The following is a 24,917-nucleotide window of genomic DNA, read 5'->3' as shown; positions in this document are numbered from 1 at the left end:
TGAATACAGATACATTAGCCCAAATTAACCACATGAAAACTTACCTTTTCTAACTCGCTTAACAGGTGTCCCTGTGCCAGTTCTTTTGAAATGTTGCATTTTGTCACTTGTGGCTATTTGTTCTGGTGATACTACATGACGGGCTTCATAGCTTAATCCTGCTCTGTGAAGATGTCCCCGGACATGATTTGACAACCCAACACCTGTTTCAAATGTTGCTGGGCAATAAGGACACGATTTCTTTTCAAGAGACAAATCAGTCCAATGAAAAACAGAACTATGCTTTGACAATGAAGTTTCTGCATTTTCTAATTGCTGAGGATCATGTATCTCATGTAAAAAGTTGTTAGTTCCAGCATCTTCATAATATTCAAAATAAAAGCCATCATTTTGATCATAACTAAGGGTAGGATTTTCTCCAGGTTCCTGACCTTCCACCTTGCTTTTAAATAGAGGGAATAAGTTTACATGTTCTTGATTAAGATCATTATAGGTTTCATCTTCTATGGCCTGTGTAGTGTAGTCGCCTAGCTCAACATTATCCCAGGAACTATCATCTTCTGTTTCATAACTATCTTTCTTTTCAGCAGAATTAAGTTTTTGCAAAACAACAACAGTCATTTTATGTAAGAAATCAGGATAGCTATCCAAGTCTTCTCCTTCAACAGAACCTTCCTTCTTAGATTCCTTAACTACTCGTTTTACAGCTACACGCCTGTGGTCTTTGAAGCTTTCCGGCCTTTTGTTGTCTGGGTTATGAGGATCTGAAATAAAACTATTGTGAGAATTACTTGATGATGAATACAGATGTAAAGAATTTAGTGAACTAACTTCTTTTTTGAAATGGAGAGGATATGATTCACCTGATTTTTTGATCATCCTGTAGTTTTCATATTTGTGTCTATGTAAATAGTTGCTATTTGCCTTGGCATTAGATTTTTCTTTAGTTGCTTGATGAAGATACTTAGGTTTTTGGTCAATGCTGCTTTTAATTGTTCCAGTCTTGTGAGGAGGGTTGTTTTGACTGCACATGTTTACACCTGATTGGGCAATGCTTTTCCGAGCTTTCTGTATTCTATGTGGCCGCTTATGGAATTTTGAAAAATTACTTGATTGTGAACTTGATCCAAATGTTCGTTTTACGTCTTGTTTTAAAGCAGAGTTCTTTGGAAATGTGGTTGACTGTTGTTTAATTAATGGTTTAGTGCTACTGATATCTATGGGTTCTTCAAGAATGTCACTTTTTCTTTTATCAAGTCCCAGAGGACTACCAAATGAATCAACAGATGATGAGGAATGCAAGTATTCCATGTGCTTTTTTAAAATACTTCTAGCTGAAGTGGTAAAAGGACACATCTTACATATGTATGTAGATGATTTTTTGGATGATCCTGTAACAGAGTCTTTCATAAAAGTCTTTTTTTGTGTTTTCCTCTGAGCTACGTCAGAATTCACTATTGGGCATTTTACTACTGCTCCATGGGCAATGCCTCTGTGACATTCCAATTCATTTTCTGTTACTGCCATGAAGTTACACTCTTCACAGCAATAGTACCTTTTATCTTTTTCGTGGGTTTTAGCATGCTGCACGAATGTTTTAGGGCAATTGGTACCAAACACACACTGAGGACATTGTAATCGTGCACTTCTTCCTTCATCCTGAAGTTCTTTCAATTCACGAATTTCTTCCATCAACTTTTGTCTTCTTTCTTGGTGAATAATCATGTGTTTTAGAAGTGAATTGCGATCTCGAAATGTCCGTCCACATTCTCGACAAGCATATGGCCTTGGGACATTAAGATGGCGAAAGTGACTATTCCCATCTAAATGATACATCATATGCCTGTGGAGGTGCTTTTTCTCCCTAAAATTCACATTGCACTTTGTACAGGGGTAGAATGATGGCTCTTCAGTACTAAAAGTAGCAGGTGACTCAGAATCACTCTCTTCACATTTCTTTTTTAAGGTATTTGAAATAAAAGTGCTAGTATGAACAGGTGAACTGTTTTCTCCACATTTATCTGGATTATAAATTAGATGTTGAAAAGCATCTACAGATTCCAAATCTTCATCAGTTGATTCAGGTTTCACTTTTGATAATGTGTATTTCTGTGAGTCTATTGCTTGTACCTCTTCATTCTGTTCCAGAAAGTCAACTTCTAGCATTTTTGATTTACTAGGTACACAATTGGAATCACTAAAGCAATCTTCTGTATAACGAGTTATTTTGCTTACATCCATTTTTCGCTTTCTCTTTTTTTCTAGACCTACTTTAGAGTGAACTGGAGCTTTATCCACTGTTTCTTCATTAGTCATAAGAAACTGAATAAACTCTTTTTGGGGATCCCAGTTTGCATCATTTTCTGACCTATACTCATCTGTACCTGAGGAAATTCCTGTTAATGTATTAACACAATCATCTTTTACCAATATATCTTCACTATTCTCGCCCACCTCTACTTGATTTATTAAAGTGCTATCTGACTTTATACTACTCCCTACTGAATTTTGAATGTCACAACCAACTGAAGCAGAGGTAGGTAGTTTTTTAATGGAATGGGTTGGATTCTTAGTATGTGCTACATCTGATAACAAAAATAGAACTTGATGTTGACTTGCTTTTTGTGGTGTAGACAGCTGAAGATCAGCTGTTACCTTCAAAGTTGAACAAGATTCTGTTGTTGGCTGATCCACAGGCTGTCCAGTGGTTAATGAAACACTGCCTTTATTCATACTGGAAGTCTTAGTTAAGGAGGAGTGTGAAACTGGTCCATTAACAGTAGCTCCTTTAGGTAAGGTAAAGTTTTCACTAGAAACAGCAGGAGCACCAGCATGTATGAATAGAGTAGACTGGCCTCCACTTAAGGCTTTTTCAGATTTATCCTTTGACAGTTCTTCAGGCAGAGTCAATGAATTATTTTTCTGAAATGCTGTTTGACAATCTTTTGGTTTATGAACTCCACTCTCTTTCTCTGAGATAAAATTGTTGTCATCTTGGAGTTCTTCTTTAGCACCAGTAATATCGGTGTTTATCTTCAAATCATCCATATTGTTGGCAAGCCCATTTAACACATTTAGTCTAGAAAATGGAAAACAAAAATTTAGATTTGCATGAAAAAAAAGTACTATTAGAATGTATGGAGAGTTGAAAGTACATTGTTATAAGCTTTATTTTCTATTCTTTATACTGACATCCTAATATTTCTATTCTTTTTTATACTGACATGCTAATAAGAATGTAGCAACATTTCAAATAATTGAAACATTTTAAATGTATTTCAAAGTTCAGTACTGTAGTTTGTGCTAGGCAGTAATTCAATGCTGCATACAGAATGTCTAGGGAAATGCAACATACCCTCACACAACATAAATGAATATACTACAGAATGAAAACAAAACCTCAAACACATATTGCTAATGAGAACAAAATTACCTGAGTAGATTAGGAACAAGCATTCTATACTACAAAATAGTCTGAATTGTCAAATACTGCAGGTAAGTTTTGTAACTTAAAAGCTCATTCCTGGAGAAAGGTAACAAAACACTACTCACTAAAGATCTAAATCTGAATGAACATATTTGCTATCAACATCTTTGACTCATGAATAAAACAGTAATTTTTATTTTTAAAATATTTAAGAATGCTTTGTTCTTAAGATGTTTAATGTTCTAAAATTCTACTAACTGTAAAAATGCTTTATTCAAAGGGTTTCATTCATTCCTTATTCAGTTTATCCTCAATTCTAAATTAGTAAGTTAAAATTAATGAAGTGATTACATTAAAATTTCATGCCTGAGCTCCCAAATTCTACACATTCTTTAAAAGCAGTTATCCCATTTATGATTTGATGGTTTAATGCAGTGGCTTAAAATGCTTGATAATGAAACATCGTAAGCATATATTTTTAGGTTATTTTATATAAAATGCAGATAAAATTTTTCAAACCATTTTTGATCACGTGGTAATCATTTTAAGACAGCAGGATATTTTTTTTTTAAATAGGAGACTAATGAATGTTTGGGAGACATTCATACCATGGCTGAATTTACTGTCCTATTATGAAGAGTTCCCTGACACTTTGTTTTTATCCTGCTCCTAGAAATAGCCACATTATACTGGAATAGCTGTCTTCTTGAAAGAATAGAAGCTCTTTGAGACTAACAACCTTGTCATCATCATTTTTCTCAAACCAGTGTGCTGTACATGGCATAGGTGCTTGGGCCATAGTTGTTGAATGAATAAAAATGGTTGTAAAATCAAAGTAAAAGTTCTTAAAGTATAAAACTAGTTTTGTTTCTACAGAATTTGGATACTTCATTCTAGTAAGACAAGCTGCATTATGGTTCTGATTGCTTCATTAAGCAATTGTAGCAAAGCCCCCAAATAATCTTTTCTGTGCCACTTAAAGAACTCGATACCTGGCAACCAAAGGTGTTTAACTAAAGTACTGGCATAAGCATCATACATGTAAGTGTGATTTATTTACTGAGCACTTACTATGTGTTAGGTACTGCTCTAATATTAGAAATACAGTAGTTAAACAAAAGTAGTAATTTACTACTTTAACCAACTATTTTTATATAAACTACTTTTAATAATACTACTTTAAGACAGCAGGACTTCATAATCCAATATTTTAAAATGAAGACATTCTAAATAAATTTCAATATTTCTACTATCCTTTATGGTACAAATTTCATGCTTTGTAACACATTAAATCTGATTCAATAATAAAAGGTTTCTAATAACATTTTCCATATTTCATAATGCAGAACAAGCACTCATAACTATGATCTTATTCTTTCCACAAAATGTTTAATGCAATAAATATTACAACAATTACAAATGTCTTTTTTTTGCCATTATGTATAGCAACAATCATTATTCCACACCTCTTAGGTTTTAAAATTCTGCTTTTAAGATTGGTAAACTTTCACAGTAATAAAAATAGACTTCCAGTAAGATCATATTCAATGATATCACCCCAAAATGGTGCTAATGCAGCACCCAGCAGGAGACTCTACATCACAAACACAGAAGTTAAAAATGGGCAGCACATAAACATGTGTTAGAACTAGTGTGCAAATGTCAATGAAAAGAAAAGCAAGCTTTGATGCTACACTATTACCCATTCTTGATATTTCTCATTACATAAGATAGAAAAAGTAAAATGCCTCCGTAGTAATAATCTCAAAAATCTAAAATTAATGACAGTTTTTAAAAAACTAGTCTTAAATTTCTGTTCCTCTTTATTATAATCACAGAGGTAGACAAATATATGCTCAGTCAATTTGAAAGCCTATATTAGCTTTTCTCAACAGGAAGCAACGTTGCTAACGAAGTGGTAAATTCAGTGTTAATGAGTGGCTTCACTGTTACCACCTCAGAGGTAAAACCTTCCATGTTCTATGTTCTACCCATCTGTTCTGGTGTTAGAGGTTCAGAGATGGAACAGACGCTTCCCATTTAAAGCAACTTCATTGGTACCCCCTGAACAGCAGGGTGACAATCTATGAGAATATCATGTCGGCTTGGAGACTGCAACCTCATTACCAGAATAAGGGCTTTACAAGAGCTTTTCACATTCTAAAGACATCAAAATGTTCTGCTCAAAACCACAGGAAAAAAATGTGCACAATATATAACTTTGTTTACAAAACAACAACTAACAAAAAAAGTAAATTACACATTGTTAAAATATATAAAATTAGGCCTTCACATCGACAAAGAAATATGGCATAGTTGCCCACAAATTAATAATTACTTCTACTAAAAGTAGTTAGACCTTTTTAGGTAAGTGACAATGCAGCACATTAATACCAACAATGTATTGCATCTGTTAGAAAATATGCTTTAAGAAAATGACTTGGTATTAGGAACAATTAAAAATTTCCTAGTTTAATTTTCAGAATATATTCTAACTATAAAATGTTACAAATGTACTTGTTCTTAATAATAGTATCAGATATTACATTGAGATACAATGAAAAATAATAGATCATCAAACTCTGCACTGAATAATCTAGAAGCTTGACATTTACCTCCCTACTCACAGAGGATTATGTAGTATACAGGTAAGAAAGCATTTGACCTATAAATTAGTTTTATATTGTCTCAACCCATTTTTCAGTTTATATAGTCAAATATACATAACAGAGTAATCAATACCAGTTTGTAATACAACAAAATTGGGATATGTTTTAAGATAGTTATTTTTCATTAAGTTTTAAAAAAGGGAAGCTAATAATTAAAAATAATCTGTTTTATTGCTTAGACCCCCCCCCCTAAATTCCAATTCAACACATTCAATTTGCTGTATCACTTAGGATCTTTTAAAATAATGTTTAGATACCATTACTAAATCCTTCCTCTTATAATCAAATAATTATAAAATTTTTGTTTTACTTGAATTTAAAAATGTTCTTTTAAAAATTCATATTTTTAAACAGCCACAAATGGGAATTTAAAATTTACATAAAACATATTTTCAGTATCCAGAAAATCATAATGAGTTCTACAGCTATAACTGCCTCTAGTTATATACTGTGAGCATTTAAAAAAAAAAAAGTACAAAGGTCAGATCTGTCTTAAAGATGACAGATCATCACTTATATGCCTCAAGCTAGACTTATTGTCTCAGAAATCTCAAACATCAGTATTTTTGCAAACTATCAGCACTTGCTATAACACCATCACTACACTACATCTTGAGGTTACTACAGAAGAAATGAGGTGATAATTGCATATTAACATAATTATTCTGTAATCCCTCTGAGCAAGCTTCCTAGGTCACTCAGTAATTCAGATTAGATACAACCTTCCTGTCATCAAATCTATGCTGTCCACTTTCTGTTCATGAATAATTTTTTTTTATAGAAAATTAGCTTAATTTCATTCTTTTATGTACATTATTAATTGTATTTGTTGCAAGCAGGTTAACATTTTGTGAGTACTTATTACATAATGCCTACCTTTGTCATAGAGTATAATTTTCACATAAAATTCAGTGCAATCTGCCCTCATTCTACTTCAGTTCACTAATAACGATATTACATAGCTGCAAGTAAATTATAATGCTGCCCACTAGCTGAGTTATGGTTAGGATCTGTCAGGTTTTCACAAATGCTATATTCATTTAAATTATACTTAAGAACACATGACAACTCCAGTTAGTAATATGAGATTGGGTCAAAAAAAGAACTTCATAACTGTCATTGTAATTGCAAACCAATATTAAGTAATTACATTTAAATTACTTTGGTAGTTAAGCCTAAATATACTATTAACACAATGTACAAAAACGCACAGCTAAATTTCACTGAATAGAGAAGACAGTACACTATATAATCATATCAAATATAGGCAGTATCCTATTCTGCATGTCACACTAAAATAAAAACACACAGAACATTTATAAGGGTATATCCAGGATGAAGCTGATTCCGAAAACCCTATCATATAATAAAATGAAGTGACAAATGAGTATGCTGACTCTAACAATTAGCCCATATAATCAAACAATCTTCAAATGCCTGAATGTCTGTCCTAAAGAAAGCAAGTCATAAAGATATGATTTTCATCTCAAGTCCAAGAAAAACTAGAAACGGGAACCCCTCATCATTGCAAAGGGCTGCCTAACACAATAGTGAATCAGAATGATTCAGCAGGTAAACTGTCAGGAACACTGTAGAGTGGACTATGAGGTTGGAGATTAGTAAAATGATTTCTAAGGTTCCTATTTATTTATTTAGTGGTGCTGGGGATTGAACCCAGGGCCTTGCACATGAAAGAAAAGCACTCTACCAACTGAATTATATCCCCAGTCCCTTTTAATATATATCAAAGATTTCTAGCATTTAATCATTGCTTGAAATAATGACTCAAAAACTGGAGTGAGAATTAAATCACAGGACTATAAACAAATTAAATTCACAATAACCTGAAATAATCCTTTAAAGTTAATTTGTAGTCTATTGATTTTTGGGGGGAGGGGGGTACTGGAGATTGAAACCAAGGTGCTTTACCATTGAGCTACATCCACAGTCCTTTTTAATTTTTTTTTTTGAGACAGGGTCTTGCCAAGTAGGAAAGGGTCTCACTAAGTTCCTGAGGCTGGCCTCAAACTTGTGATCCTCCTGCCTCAGCCTCCCAAGTTGCTGGGATTACAGGTATGTGTCCTGTTCGACCATGTCCAGCTAATTGATTCCTTTTTTTTTAAGGATTAAAAAACAATTTTAATTATAGACATATATGTGGCCACAAATTTGCCTTTAAAGAACTGTTGAGAAATGTACATAAGGCTGTTTACAAATATATACCATGTTAATTGACTTTATTCATCCATTCATAAAATTTTAAGGTCCTTGCATATATTTGGGGATTGGAGATGGTAAGTTAAAAATTATATTTAGCCCTAAATGGAGACTTTTCAAATTGTTAGCAAAGCACAGAATGTTTGTATATGATGTAACTATATTTTTTTAAAAAGTAAGTAAGATCCAGTAAATCTTTACACATCCTGTAAATCTTTACCTTGTAAAGTTACAAAAATAGTTTTTAAAGGAAAAACTATAGTATTCTTTTAAGAACTGGCTTGCAGTCTGGTAGGTCTAGTCTATCACCTTACAGCACAACAGGTTTATAGAGATGTATGCAGAATTGCAACCCTTTATAACAATCAACTGTATTAATATTGTTAACGTTTTCAAAGACAAAGTTATATTTTGATAATTCGCAAAGTATCATGCAAATAAACACTCAGCAAGAAAAATAAAATGATAATCAAATGTATGGAAGATGATATGCCATGAGCTTTGTAATGTTTTGAACAACCAATAAAAAAAAGATTTAAAAAAAAAAAAAAACAAAAAAAAAAAAAAGAAAAAGAAAATGATAAAAAAAGAATTTAACATTTTCTATGGCAGGAATTTTTAAAATTTTTTATTTGTTCTTTTTAGTAACACATATCAGTAGGGCATGGATGTTTTTAAAACAAATACTGCCCTGTAATGTCTCTGGCAAATATACTTTACATATATAATTGTTAAGAGTTAGAAAAAGGAAAATCATGACGACACTTCCAACCAGGTAAGTGTATTAAATGAGAAGCTTCACATTAACCTTTCAGTTTGCAATGAAAAAGAGGGGAAATTTGTATTTTGTTTTGCTTATAGGACTATAAGACATGTTAAAGAAGTGTTAAGCTTCATTATTCTTTGACAGTAGATGCAGAAAGCAGGAACCAGACAAAGGTGAAAAGGACCACTGAAAAATAAATCTGATTCCTCAGTATTTAAGCATTATTATATATTTAGACAGCTTTCAGTGCTTCCTACAAATATACACATCGTTTGTATAGTAACAGATAAACATTCATACTTTGATTGATTTCTCAGCAATGAAAATACACCATTAAATGACTAACACACTGAAGCCACGGAAGTATCTGTATCATGAAAACTATTATACCCAATGTTTATTTCTACTGGCAATACAAAAGAAAGAGTGATTGAGTCTGAAGGATAGAAATTACAAACAGAAAAATAAAATACATTGGGCACACAGTATTTTACTGCCCACAGCATGTGGCGTTGCCATTACAAACAATATATGTGATTTTATTATGTATCACCAATTTACAATAAAATTACTGATTTCAGGTTCTGTTCCTGATGCCATGTACCACCTTCATCATTCAATAGGAAGCTGTTACAAATAGTAAGATACTAATAACACAAGAAAATTTTTACTGAAAAGTATACTAATACTAAACATAGAAGGACATCTTTAGAATTCTGCTGCCATATGGTAAACTTTATAAAAGTAATTGCAAGGATGATGAGGTGGGGGACAGAGCTATGCTACAAACTTAATTTAGCAAAATTAAATAACAATCAGAATCTATAGTTGTAAAAAGACAAATGGATGTTCACTAATCAAAAGTTAATATTCCAACAATGAATTCTGCAAATGGAAGAGGTAAGGCAATAAAAAGTTGTAACCAAGGGAGAATGCTAAGTCTTACTAAGCATGGAACAAATGCTTACTGTGTTGTTCATGCTTTCATACAGTCAGAGCAATGTAAGCAATGATTTTACCTTTGATAGGATGAGTGACATATGCTTCAACAAGAACAAATTCATGCTTAAATTAAAAAGACTAATATGTTTTTCACACTGACCAAACTCTTTACTATACTTGTAGAATTAACACGGATCAGTTTACCGTTAAAATATCTATACAAATCTTTTAACTTTAAAACTTTCAAAGGAGCAGGGCACTGTGAAGCATGCCTGAAATCCCAGCTGCTCAGGAGGCTGAGGAAGGAAAATCTCAAATTCAAAGCTAGCCTCAGAAACTTAGCAAGGCTTTAAGTAACTCAGTGAGACCCTGTCTCCAAATAAAATACTAAAAGGTCTGGGGATGTGGCACATTGATTAAGTGCCCCTGGATACAATCCTTGGTGTTAAAAAAAAAAAAAAAAAAAAAAAAAAAACACACTTTCAAAGGAAACTATCTGCCTAAAATGAACCAATCTACACTTCAGAGGTAGTGTGTCAGCTTTGTCCCCCACCAACAAAGTATTAACTGACATATATTGTTATTTTGCTTTGGGTCTTTTGGCATTTGTCAGTCTATGATGGGTTTGCTATTTATGTTCAGTTTGGGGATATATTATAAATTCTAAACCATATGTCTATCTAGTATGTACAAAAAAGTGTAGTCAAAAGTCCTAGGAAGACAAAACATAGTAAGTAAAAAGAGAGGTAATAAATATTCAAAGTGGTGAGATAATTATTATATATACATATGAATGAACTGCTTGAAAACAAATAATTTCCAAGGGCAAAGAGGATTACACCATTAAAAATTATTGTGCCTACATATGTGGTAATAATCAAAAAGCATAGAAACATGACAAAGTGTTTTTGAATATAAAATCAGTATGTGTCAGATGTCTATTTGCCTTATGTTTATTCAAAAAAAGTTAAGAATGTGTTTCAAGAATTTAAAAGCTAAGAATGTTCAAAGTATTGCCAATGAAACTTCTGTCCCCATGTAGATTCCACAGGTTCAAGGCTCATTAGAATATACACCTCAAAATTATAGTCATGCTCCCCTGGTTCCCCCCCCAAAACCAAATAAATAAATAAATAAATAAATGTCATGACTATAAACGCCAACACTGTGACTTTAAAAGAATTTCTGACAATAGCTGAAGAAATTATTTGTGCCCTAAGAAACTGTTAGAATAGATGAAAAACTACTCATTTGGTGGAAAAGGTGACCAACAGAACAGAACATTTATCAGTAAGTACTGTATGTCTAGCTTAATGACTTGAATATAACAAATGTATGTTTATCAACAAGAAATTGAAAATTTCATGTAAATAACTATACATTTTTAAAGGTTTTGTAGATTGTAATCAAGTATAATTCTCATAAAATTCTATTAATTCATTTCCTTCACCACATTATTAATCATATTTAGAAAATACAAAGTTATTGCCAGGTGCAGTGGCCCACGCCTGTAACGTAGAGGCTGGGGAGGCTGAGGCAGGAGGATTTTGAGTTCAAAGCTAGACTCAGCAAAATTGTGGCACTAAGCAACTTAGTGAGACCCAGTCTCTAAATAAAATACAAAACAGGGCTGGGGATTATGGTTCAGTGGTTGAGTGGCCCTGAGTCCAATCCCTATTAAAAACAAAAGGAAAACAAGCAAACAAACAAAGCTATTCATATTCTAATGGGAAGTAGAACATTCTGACAGCCACTAAATTATTATACTAATTTTCAATTTAATTTTATTGAAAGGGAAGGTTCAGATTGTTGAAAAAGTTCTTTTTAATTCTATAATAATCTGTAATGAATACCTAACCTTTCATCTGTATTACATAAGCTTAAACTCTACCACAGAAATTCAAATTTATTTATATATATATTCAGATAGGAAAGTGAAATTCTCTTTGAAAACTAGAAAAGACAGAAGTTTTTCTTTCCACAAAATAATATTTTTATTAAATGTGAATGCTTATTAAGATTATCATTTATTCAACTTACCTTTTTAGTTTTCTGAAATCAGTCTTAAAAATCCAATCAGCTTTTAAGAAAAATAGACCAAGGTAGTCCCTACTCTACAACTATCATAATTTAGAATAGTAGAAATTCAAACAAAAAATTTACTTTCTCTCAAGAATATTAATATGCTTCTCTCTCATAGAGAAAAAGAAAATATTGTATTTTTGTGATGGTAAATCACCAATTAGCTATTACTACTCTTTTGACTTACATCAGAGCTGCTAACAAGTTTTTACTTACTGCATGCTCAGTTCTTGAGTCTCAGTTATAAGATGTAGAAGAGACATTTGTTGTAAACTTCAGTAATTACAGAAACTCGCTAAAATCTTATAGAAAACTGTGTAGTATTTAGCAAACACATATTCTTATTAATCAAATGTATAGTTCTATTCAAATGATGACAATTGAAAAGAATTTCCTTCAGGTCTACCCACATGAAGTAAGAATAAAAGCAAGGTGAAGAATGGGAATTTTCAAGAGATTTAGCAAGTGCATGATTTCCAACTTATCCAATCTCTGAAACCAAAATATGATTAATATGACATTATTATTTTATAAAGGAGGAATAAATCATACACATAACTGATGTTTCAGGGAAATTTTAAAATTATTGTTAACATTAATTATCAGTAGGTACTGCTGGTTTCTTGTTTTCCTTTTTTCAACTGTACCGCTACCTAACTGGGAAAGCCTATAGAGGTCACACATGTACAGAAAACTGCCATCAAAGGGTAGACAGGAATAGGAATAGAAACTGGAATAAATCTGACTTAACTTTCCTATGCACATATTTGAATACACCTCAGTGAATCTTTACATCATGTACAACCACAAGACTAGGATCCTAATTAGAATAAGATGTACTCCATATTTGTATAGATGTGTCAAAATATACTCCACTGTCATGTATGACTAAAAAGAACAACAACAAAAACCAATACATTATGCCACCAGTAATACAGATTATATACTCTATTCAAAAGTAGAAGACCCTATAAAATACCATGGCCAAAAAAAGTCTCACAGAAGAGAAAGGACTTTAGCTAAATTTTATAGTGCAGTGTCAAGAAAACCACTCCTTTGGAGACTGGAGGCAACCAGAACTGAGTTTGAAAAAATGCCTCTGCAACATCTACCTTAGAGCAGAGTTACTCTAACTTCAGTCACTTCATCAGTAAAAGAAGGATGAAACCTCTTACAAAATTTTGAGAATTAAATAAGACAATACACATAAAACATAGCACTGGATCTGGCACTTAGTAATTACTCATTAAGTGCTAATTCCCTATGACACACCTACCATTAACATGTTTCATTTATAAAACAATGACAATGATTTGTGTACTACTCATTGCGGAGGCTAAGACCTAGAGATATAGCTCCCTAGAAATATGCTGGATGACTAGGTAAAGATCATTCCTAGAAGAGAATTTATTCTGGGAGAAGCTACATGGATCTTAACTACTTCCAGGGTATAATAAACAGGATAAATAGAAGCTAAAGAGACATAGGATCAGAGCAATAACTCTTATGGAATAGAGCAGGGTTTCAGTGAAATAATAGTCAGTAAGCTATAAGGGGACCTTTGTACTCAAAGGAAAATAACATGAATTAGCCACTTAAGATTTAAAAATTTTATTCCCTAGAGTCCATCAAGAATATGAATTTCAACTTCCCTTTGTGATTAAATTGTAAGAAAATGACTTACCTATTGATGAACACTGAGGCTGGTTCCATAGTTTGACTACTGTGAATTGTGCTGCTATAAACATGGGTATGCATGTGTCACTGTAGTATGATGGATGACTTTAATTCTTTAGGATAAATACTGAGGAGTTGTATAACTGGGTCATATGGTAATTTCACTGTACTAATTTACAATCCTATAAACAGTTTCCCCCAAATCCTCTCCATCATTTATTATTGTTTGTATTCTTGATGACTGCCATTCTAACCCAAATGAGATGAAATCTTAGTGAAGTTTTGATTTGTATTTCCCTAAATGCTAAGGATGTTGAACCTTTTAAAATATATTTGCTGGCTATTTGTATTTCTTCTTTTGAAAAAAGAAAAAAGAAAGAAAGAAAATGTTGCTAAGGATGTTGAACCTTTTAAAATATATTTGCTGGCTATTCGTATTTCTTCTTTTGAAAAAAAAAAAAAAGAAAGAAAGAAAATGTTCCCCTTCTCGGTCTATTTCCTAAAGACCTAAAAAGAGCATACTACAGGGACACTGCTACATCCATGTTCATAGCAGCACAATTCACAATAGCAAGACTGTGGAACCAACCTAGATGCCCTTCAATAGATGAATGGATAAAAAAAAAATGTGGCATTTATACACAATGGAGTATTACTCTGCGATGAAAAATGACAAAATCATGGAATTTGCAGGGAAATGGATGGCATTAGAGCAGATTATGCTAAGTGAAGCTAGCCAATCCCTAAAAAACAAATGCCAAATGTCTTCTTTGATATAAGGAGAGTAACTAAGAACAGAGTAGGGACGAAGAGCATGAGAAGAAGATTAACATTAAACAGGGATGAGAGGTGGGAGAGAAAGGGAGAGAGAAGGGAAATTGCATAGAAATGGAAGGAGACCCTCAGGGTTATACAAAATTACATACAAGAAAAAGTGAGGGGAAAGGGAAAAAAAAGGGGGGAGAGAAATGAATTACAGTAGATGGGGTAGAGAGAGAGGAGGGGAGGGAAGTGGAGGGAAGGGGGGATAGTAGAGAATAGGAAAGGCAGCAGAATACAACAGACACTAGTATGGCAATATGTAAATCAGTGGATGTGTAACCGATGCGATTCTGCAATCTGTATACAGGGTAAAATGGGAGTTCATAACCCACTTGAATCAAAGTGTGAAACATGATATGTCAAGAACTATGTAATGTTTTGAACAACCAACAATAAAAATTAAAAAAAAAAAAAAAGAAAATGAAAGCAGATGGACTATAAGAGAAAGATCTACCATGTCAGATAAAGCCACAATCTAGTACAGATAAAATCAAGGATTCCTGGAAAGAACAGAGATGAAAATAAAACCAAACCCCCCTCCACACCCAAAAGGATATGAATCAAAACAGCATTCGATTTTTCATCATGAAGACTATAAAGTCAAAAAAATTAATAACTTAAAAGTTTGGATTAATTATTATTTTGATTTTTGAATAATATATGGAAACCAATAATATTCAAGAGTGAGAGCATACAAAAACCTCTACCATCTCAAAAATTTTTCAAAAAGGTTGAGAAGGATCTGAAAAATGGTTAAGTTAGTACACTAAGAGTGCTTTTATGATTTTACAACAATGAGGTTATACTTTTGTCAATTCCTAATAGCAACTGAAATACAAAAATTTAATGTGTAAAAAAAGTAAGATTAATTAATCACTAGAAGAACTTTAGAAGTACATGCATTTAATAGCCTCAGTTATAAATTGGTGGGTTTCTTTATTAATTAATTTTTTGGCACTGGGCATTGAACCAGGTGAACTTCAATGAGTTACATCCCCAGACTTTTTTAGTTTTTATTTTGAGACAGGGTACTCATAAGTTTCTGAGAATCTGCCTAAATTGCTGAAGCTTAGCCTTGAATTTGTAATCTTGCCTCAGCCTCCCAAATTGCTGGGATTGCAAGTATGTGCCACCCTCACGGCTGGTGTATTTTAAATAAAGAAATAATCTGCCTTTGAGAAGAGGCTAACAAGCACCTTAAAATGAAAATTTACTAACAATAATAACAACAACGAAGGAAGAAGAGCAGAGTGGATGTAACTGAAATGAACTGAAACATTCTTTCAGAACAACTTTTTTAAACAGAAAAAGGTTAAACAGTAAGCAAAAATGTAAGAGACACAGAAAATAGATCCAAAAATTACATGGAGTATGAGAATTACTGAAGCAGAAGTAGGGAGAAGACACAATAGAAAAAAAAGTGTAAGAGCTCAAGAAACATAGAAATCTCCATATTAGGAGGTCTAGGGAAATTTCAGAACTATAAAAATGAAAGGAAAAATTCTATACATTTTGGGAAAACAAACTCAAACCACCAACAAAGGAATAAGAATACAAATTCATCTTGAAATTTTTGAAGGAAAAAACTTTTTTTTTAAATGTTGCCTTAAAAATTTATAAAAGTAGAATATATTTTTTGTCATCTTCATATTCTCCAGACTATCTTCCACCTCAGTTACCAATGTTAATAGTCTGGCGAATCTTCTACTCTTTCTCATTCAAACATGTAAACATATGTATTTGTGTTTATCTTTAGAGAAATGAAACTATACTATACACATGCTACAATAAAGATCCTTATATAGATAGCCTTATAGTGTATTTTAGTTTAAAATATGCTTTGAAATCATTTTTCCAGTTTTGTAGCAATTTGCATGTCTACCTCTAATGTATAAAAGTGCATGTTCTTCACATTCTTATCAATACAATGCTGAAATACTCTCCAACCCAGAGCTCTATAACAATCCAAGCTAGCATTCGAGCTTAACAACAAATTAGACATTTTTAGACGAGCAAGATTCCAAAGGTTTACCATGACAAGAGTTGCTTCTGGATATTCAAGTACAGAGAGAAATGAATACTCAAAAAAGAAAGACGGGGAAATCAGAAAACACTAATGAACAACTAAATCTAATAACTGTTGCTAATTATTTAAAAATGATTCATTCAGAAAGAGAATAATACAGGACTTAAAAATCTAGAAACTAAGATATCAAAAGATTTCAACATTGGAGATTAGACTAATTCATACTGATTTTTAAAAAAATCTTTATACATGTTAAAATGTTAAGGGCAATCAACTAAAATAATGAAATAAGACATACAATTTCAAATCTACAGAAAAAAAATGGAAGAAAATTTGATGTATCCAATAAAAACAGCAAAGGAACATAAAAAGTAATAAAAATAAATAAAAATAAAAAGTAGCAAAGGAACACAGCAAAAAGAAAAAGAAAATCAAGAAGACAAAAAGAAGTTCAAACATATCAGCATTCACCAGAGATGTGAAAAGTTCATGTATTAAGCAAAAGGCATTCAGATTTGTTTTGAAGTCTATTCTATGTTGTTTATAAGTTTCAACAACAGATGGTTAAATAAGATCATGGAAAGATTAGCTAGGCAAATGTTAATACAAAGAAAGATGTCTCTAGTCACAAAAATCAAATAGAAGTTAAGGCGAAACAACAGTAACCCTGCTAGAGATGAATATTATATATCAATAGAAGTATATAATCCACCATGAAAATAAAATATTCATGAACTTCTCTGCATTAAACAAAATGGCTACAAAATATATAAATAAATATAAATATATAAGTCAAAATTTCTACAAGGAGACACTGACAAATCAAGAGCCACAGAGGCTTTAAGCACTATTCCCAAAGGTTAACAAATCAGACTTATTTAAAAAGTCAGAATGAAGATGATTTTGATAACATAATGAAGTTTACTGAATACAGTGGTCTTCAAACTCGGGTTTGTATATTCTTCTAAGTACTGAAATATTTCCCAAATAGTTGGCAGATATGAATGACAATTAGAGTTCCTCAACTTCTTTATGTACTCTTTATCCTAAAATCCATCTGTATGTTTCGATTGTAATAAGTCACTCTAGTTCTCCTTATGCACCTCCCCTTTAAAGAGCATCCTTCTTCTTGCTTTACCAAAGTTTCAGAAACACAGAGTTATAAGTTTTTTCACCAACGTAAGTTGTTCAGGCCAATAATGTTAGAACAATCTTCATTATTCTCCTTTCCTCATAATTTATAGTCAAACCATACTGTCATCTTCAAAATATATCCAGAATTTAATCATTTCTCACCACTGCTACAACCTACTATTACCTCTCCTCTGTATCATTTGAACAGCTTCCTAATCTCAATTTAATACACCTTGTCCTGTTTACCCTATTCTCAACAGAGCAAGCCAAGTGATCCTCTTAAATCTTAGATCATGTTCCTCAAAACCCTGTGACAGCTCCCTGTTTTCCTCACAAGAGAACCAAACACTTAAAATAGCTTATCAAACTGTACAAAAATACTTCCTATAACTTTCTGACCACATTTTTTTCTCTTTCAGGCTCACTCACTGTATTCTAGCCACAATGGCTTTTATTAGTATTCCTTGCTTTCTTACACCCAGATCTCTCATTGCAGACTCTCTCATCTCATATCATCTTTGCTGAATGATATTTTGAATGATGCCTACCTGAATCATTCTATTTCAAGTTATACCCCAAACTTCCTTACCTTCTTTACCCTTTTGGCATTCTCAAATCCTCTTAACCTAGGTTATCCCTTTTCCCCTAACACTTAATACCTTCTAACACACTGAGTAATATGTAATATGCTGTCTGTGCATCCCTCCTCTAGAACTAGAATTTCAAAGATCTATCTTGTAAAGTGAGTATCTCAAAGGTTAAGAAGCACGCCACTTAGAATCTTTCTGCAATTTTTAGTGTATAAAAACCTTTGGGGAACCAAATATAAAGGAGGTTTGAGAACACAGTTCATTATGTTAGAATATTATAAAACAAAGGAAACCTGAAAATTTGAAAGCTACTTAGTCTTAGTTCATTGAAAAACTACTCCAGGCAAGATTCCAGTGCATGTTTATCTGTCTCTGGTACTCTAAACCTTCATTTCTCTCTTTCTCACCCATCTCGCTCCACATATCAGACTTAGAATTATCATTCAAAAATGAGAAGGTCACCAAGCTTCATTTTACCTTCCCCACAATTGAGACTTAGTAGGATGACAAATACTGAGAAGGCAAACAAAAACCTAATATACCAAAACATGTACTACAGCAAAAGCAGTGTGTAAAGGAAAAACTATAGCTATAAAACCTGAATTTTTAAAAAGAACATCACAAATCAACAACATTACACCTTATGAAATTCACAGCAAATAACCATTACATAAGGTGCTAAAAATATTTAGTAAAACAAAAAATAACCCAATTTTAAAATGAAGACATTTCTCCAAGATATACAAAAGGTCAACAGATTATGAAAAAAAAAAAATGCTTACCACCACATCAGGGAAATGCAAATCAAAACCATAATGAAGTATCATTTCATTCCAGTAAGAATAACATTATCAAAAAGGCAAAAGATAACAAGTATTAGCAAGGATGTGAAGAAAAAGAAAACCCTTCCACACTGCTGATGGGAATACAAATTAGTATAGCCATTATGGAAATCAGTATGGAGGATCTTCAAAAACTCAAAAACAAAAGGAGGCGCAAGTTCAAGCCTGTAGCACCTGCTCAAAAAGCTGAGGAATTTAGCTTGAGCCCAGGAGTTTGAGGCCAGCATGCACAACACAGCACAACCTTCTCTCAAATCAAAGACACACCTGGCATGCACACCTGTAATCCCAGCAGCTCAGGAGGCTGAGACTGAGGATTGCAAGTTCAAAGCCAGATTCAGCAACAGCAAGGTGCTAAGCAAATCAGTGAGATCCTGTCTCCAAACAAAATACAAAATACAAAATAGAACTGGGGATGTGACTCACTGCTTAAGTGCCCCTAAATTCAATCTCCAGTACCCAAAAACTAAACAAAACAAAGACCAATCAACCAGCGAGAACTACCATATGATCCAGCAATCTCACTACTGTATATGTAACCAAAGGAAATGAAATCAGTATATGAAAGATACATTGCATTACTATGTGTAGCACTTCATAATCCTGAAGAAATAGAAACAGTGTCCACCAACTGATGAATTGATTAAAAATAGATATATACACACAATGAAATACCATTGAACCATGAAGAGAATGAAATCCTGTCATTTGTGATAACATCAGTAGAACTGGAAACAATTAAGCTAAATTAGCCAGGCACAGAATAACAAGTACCTCAAGAGATTTCACTCATATGGAATATAGAAGTTATCACACTGAAGTTGAGCAGAATAGTAATTACCAGAAGATATAGTTAATAGTAAGAGTAAGGTGATTATAGATCATGATAATGTGTTATCGATTTTAAAAGCTGGGTTATGGTTTAGATGTAAGGTATTCCCCCCAAAAGCTTCTGCTAATGAGTCTGAGGTAAAATGATTGAATTGTGAGAGCTGTAATCTAACCAGTCCATCCTAGTTTGAATAGACTGACTGGGTGGTACACATAGGTAGTGGGGCATAGCTGGAGGTGGGTCAATGGGTTGTGCCCTGGAAGGGTGCATTTTCTGTGTAGGCCCTTCCCCTCACTTCTTCTCTGCTTCCTGCTCAACATGAGGTGAGCAGTTTGTCTCTTGGGGGCCCTTCCACCATGATATACCACCTGACTTTGGGCCCAGAGCAATGGAGTGGCCGTCTATGGACTGAAACTGTGAGCCCCAAATAAACTTTTCCTCATCTAAGTTGTTCGTGTTAGGCTTTTGGTCATAGAGACACAAAGCTAGAAGAAAGGATTCCAAATGTTTTCACCATAAAGAAATGACATGTTTGAGTAGATGTGTTTAATCCAACTTAAACATTACATAATTTGTTTCAATAGTTTTAAAATAAATTTTAAAAATACAATCAATGAAAATAAAAAGTGGGTTCCTTGAAAAGATAAAGAAATTGACTGAGACTATAAATCACAAATCAGAAAGCAAAAATGGAAGCATTGCTATAGACTTCAAAGAAATTAAAGATTATAAGAGAATACTATGAACTGAACATCAACAAGTTAGATAATATGGGAAAATTCCTAAAAACACACAAACTACCAGAGTAGCTCAAAATGAAAAAGGAACTCTAAACAGACCTCCAACAAATAAAGAGATTGAATTAATAATCAATTATCTTGCTCAAAGGAAAGTCCAAGACCAGATGATTTCACTGGTGAATTTTAAAAGTTTCACCATACATTCTATGAAACTAGCATTACACAACTACAAAAGCCAAACAAAGAACCTGGAAGAAAATTACACACCAGTATATTTCATGAATATTGACACAAAAATCCTTAACAAAACACTAGCAAACTAAAGTCAAAAGTACTTAAAAGTAAGTATATTGGGGGCTGAGGATATAGCTCAGTTGGTAGAGTGCTTTCCTTATATGCACAAGGCCCTGGGTTCGATCCCCAGCACTTAAAAAAAAAAAAAACAAAAAAAACCATGAAGCCCTTGGTTCTAATCCAGTACCCCCTCAATAAAAGAAAAAAAAAATTAAAAAAAAAAAAAAGTAAGTATATTACAACTAAGAAGTATTTATCCCAAGACTGCAAGAGTAGATCAACCTAAGAAGCAATCAGTGCAATAAATCACATTAATAAAATAAAGGAAAAAAAAAAACATGATCATCTCAAAAGATGCAGAAAAAGCATTTCATAAAATTCTTCACTGTTTCATGAAAAAAAACACTTAGCAAACTAGCAACAGAAGCACAGCTGTCAACGTCACAAAGGACATCTATGAAAAACACACAGCAAACATCATACTCAGTGTGCAAAGACAGAGCTTCCTCCCCAAGTCATTAAGAGAAGGATCAGTAACAAGACAAGGCAAATCAATCTCACCACTGCTATTCAACGTTGTTCTGAAATCTTAATGAGAGGAATTATGCAAGAGAAATAAATAAGAGACATCCAAATTGGAAAGAAAGAAGAAAAACTGCCCTTACTTGCCAATGACATATAAATATATAAGGAAAATCCTAAGTATGTACACACAAAAAAAAATTACTAGAGTTAATAAACAAAATCAGCAAACTTACAGCTAATAGATCAACATAAAAATTCAGCTGTAGTTCTATATGCCAGCAATGAATATCTGAGAGAAAAATTCCACTTATGACAGCATTCAAAAATAATCTAATAAAAAAATCAAAAGAATAAATGCATCCAAAGTGGTAAAAGACATGTACATTAAAAACTATAAAACACTGCTGAAAGGAATTAAATGAGATGGACGTGGTGATACACACCTGTAATTCCAGCAGCTCATGAGGCTGAGGCAGGAGGATTTGAGTTCAAAGCCAGACCCAGCAATTTAGTGAGGTACTCAGCAACTCAGCAAGACCCTGTCACTAAATAAAATATATATTAAAAAAGGACTGGAATGTTCAGTGATTAAGTACCCCTGGATTCAATCACCATTACCAGAAAGAAAGAAAAGAAGAGAAAAGAAAGACAGACGAAGGAAGGAAGAAAGAAAGACGAAGGAAGGAAGGAAGGAAAGAAGGAAGGAAGGAAGGAAGGAAGGCAGGCAGGCAGGCGGACAAAGGAAGGAAGGAAGGAAGGAGTGGAGGAAGGAAGGCAGGAAGGCAGGAAGGCAGGCAGGAAGGCAGGCAGGAAGGCAGGCAGGAAGGCAGGAAGGAAGGAAAAGATACTCTATTGTTCATTGTTTTAGTCAGCTTTGTGTCACTATGACCAAAAGACCTGACAAGAACAATTCAGAAGAGGAAGTTTATTATAACTCATGGTTTCAGAGATTCATTCAAGGGTTGGCAGACTCCATAACTGTGGGCCTGAGATATGGCCCACAAAAGGGCATTAGGGTGTAGCAGATGAGAGCAATTTGGGACATGGCAATCAAGAAACAGAGAGAGAAAACTCCAAAGGCATACAACCAGTGACCTACTTCCTCCAGCAACACCCTACCTGTCTACATTTACCACCCAGTTAATCCACAAGTGGATTAACCCACTGAATGAATTGCAGCTTTTATAATCCAGTCATTTCACCTCTGAACATTCCTTCATCGTCTCCCACATGAGGTTCTGGGGGACACCTGGTATCTAAAACATAACATTCATGGATTAGATTCCCTAGTGGAATTCTTTTTGGGGGGAGGAGCAGGGAGTGGGGGTACCAAGGATGGAACTCCGGTACTCAACCACTAAACCACACCCCCAGCCCTAATTTTTGTATTTTATTTAGAGACAGGGTCTCACTGGTCTCACTGAGTTGCTTAGTGCCTCACTTTTGCTAAAGCTGGTTTTAAAGTCCTGACTCAGGCTCCCTAGCTGCTGGGATTACAGGCCTGCACCACAACACCCAGCTCTCTAGTGGAATTGTAAAGGCCTTTATGCAGAAATGAAAAAGCTGATACTCAATTTATGTAAAACTACAAGGGGCTCTGTATTATAAAAATAACACCTAAAAATAGAAATAAATTAGGAAAGCTGGGTGCAGTAGTGCATGCCTATAATCCCAGTCACTCCAGGAGGCTGAGGTAGGAGGAGGAGCCAACCTCAACAAAATCGAGGTGCTAAGCAACTCAGTGAGACCCTGTCTCTAAATAAAATACAAAATAGGGCTGGGGATGTGGCTCTGTGGTTGATTGGCCCTGAGTTCAATCCCCAGTACCAAAAAAAAAAAAAAAAAGTTAGGTGAAATGACAAAGGCACCAAGACCTGTCGGTGGGGAAAGAAATCTTTTGAATAAATAGTGCTGGGACAACTGAATAGCCATACAAAGGGAATATCCAAACTATTTTCAAAATAATATCAACACCTTATCTGCCTTTTTCATTCTCATTTTATCACAAATATAAAATTAAATTTTCCAGTGGCTATATCTCAATAGATTAAAACAGAAGTTGATGAGATCTAGATATCTTGACTACTTTTTAAAATATTTTTTACACATTGGTAGACCTTTATTTTATTCATTTATTTACATGTAGTGCTAAAAATTGAACCCAGTGCCTCACACAGGCTAGACAAGTGCTCTACCACTAAGCCACAAGCCCCTCTTGAATATTTTTAACAGGAAGATTCCTTTTTAAATGCAAAACAATGCTCCTCTTCTTACTAAATTTTATTTTACAAAGAGTATTTTTCACAAAATTGTGTTATTCCTTGTTTTGTCAGTTTTTCTCCTGTGACTAAAAGGACCCAACCCAAACAACTGTAGGGAGGAAAAGTTGAGGGCTCACAGTTTCAGAGGACTCAATCCACAGGCTCTATTCCTCAGCAGCTCCAGGAGAGGCTAAACATCATAGCAGAATAGTGTGGCAGAGGGAAACAGCTCACTTGATGATCCAGAAGCAGAGAGACTCCTCTCACGAGATACAAAATATATATCCCCATAGCCATGCCCCCAATTAACCACTTCCTACAGCCACACCAGACCTACCTCCAGTTATAGTGAATTAATCCCATGAGGAATTAATTCACTGTAATTCCAGCAGCTCCAGAGGCCGAGGCAGAAGGACTGTGAGTTCAAAGCCAGCAACAGCAAAAATGAGGCACTAAGCAACTCAGTAAAACCCTTTCTCTAAGTAAAATACAAAATAGGGTTGGGAATGTGGCTCAGAGGCTGAGAATTCTCGAGTTCAATCCCCAGTACATCCCCCCCGCAATAAAAACTAACGTTTATAGAAATGCAAGTGGCCGAAATGAATAAAGGGGGAGGACTTGCCTTCTTGGATATAAAGACTTATAATGCCAGAAGAATTAAAATATTTCGGTATTAATGCAAGAATAGATAAAGTAGACCAACTGGGGAGGGGGGAGGAGAGTCTGGAAACAAGATCCATATGTGTATAAGATTGATTAAGACAAAGGTGATACTGTACAGTAATAAGGAGACAATCTTTCCAATAATGGTATATAAATATATATTCTCAGGAAAAAAGAAAAGGTGACCTTCATACTTCAAAATAAAAAGGCTTCTAGGATAACATTTCTCTACTTTAACATTAGTGACACTGGCTATATAACTATTTTATGCACTATAGGATGCTTTGCATTCTGTACATTATAGGATATTTAGCACCATCCTAGCCCAATTCACTAGATTTCAGAACTACATTCATTCAGTTATGAAATGTTTCCGAACACTGTCAAATGTCCCAATCAGGGAATGGG

The 24,917-nt window shown here is 33.8% G+C and overlaps 1 protein-coding gene across 4 annotated transcripts in view; it reads right to left on the bottom strand.

Annotated features, from left to right (window-relative positions):
* Positions 1–24,917, bottom strand: part of Znf644 (zinc finger protein 644) — a 98,802-nt gene that overhangs the window by 23,417 nt on the left and 50,468 nt on the right. For 3 of the 4 annotated variants that reach the window (XM_076863531.1, XM_076863532.1, XM_076863533.1), the window contains one exon: positions 45–3,079. In XM_076863531.1, coding sequence (XP_076719646.1) covers positions 45–3,079 — 3,035 coding nt within the window. Of the gene's footprint in view, positions 1–44; positions 3,080–22,028; positions 22,449–24,917 lie in introns of those variants that run through there. The other variant, XM_076863534.1, reaches the window with a different exon arrangement.

This window comes from Callospermophilus lateralis, chromosome 7 (assembly GCF_048772815.1).
Source record: "Callospermophilus lateralis isolate mCalLat2 chromosome 7, mCalLat2.hap1, whole genome shotgun sequence".
NCBI lineage: Eukaryota > Metazoa > Chordata > Mammalia > Rodentia > Sciuridae > Callospermophilus > Callospermophilus lateralis.
This window is presented reverse-complemented; position numbering and strand designations above follow the sequence as displayed.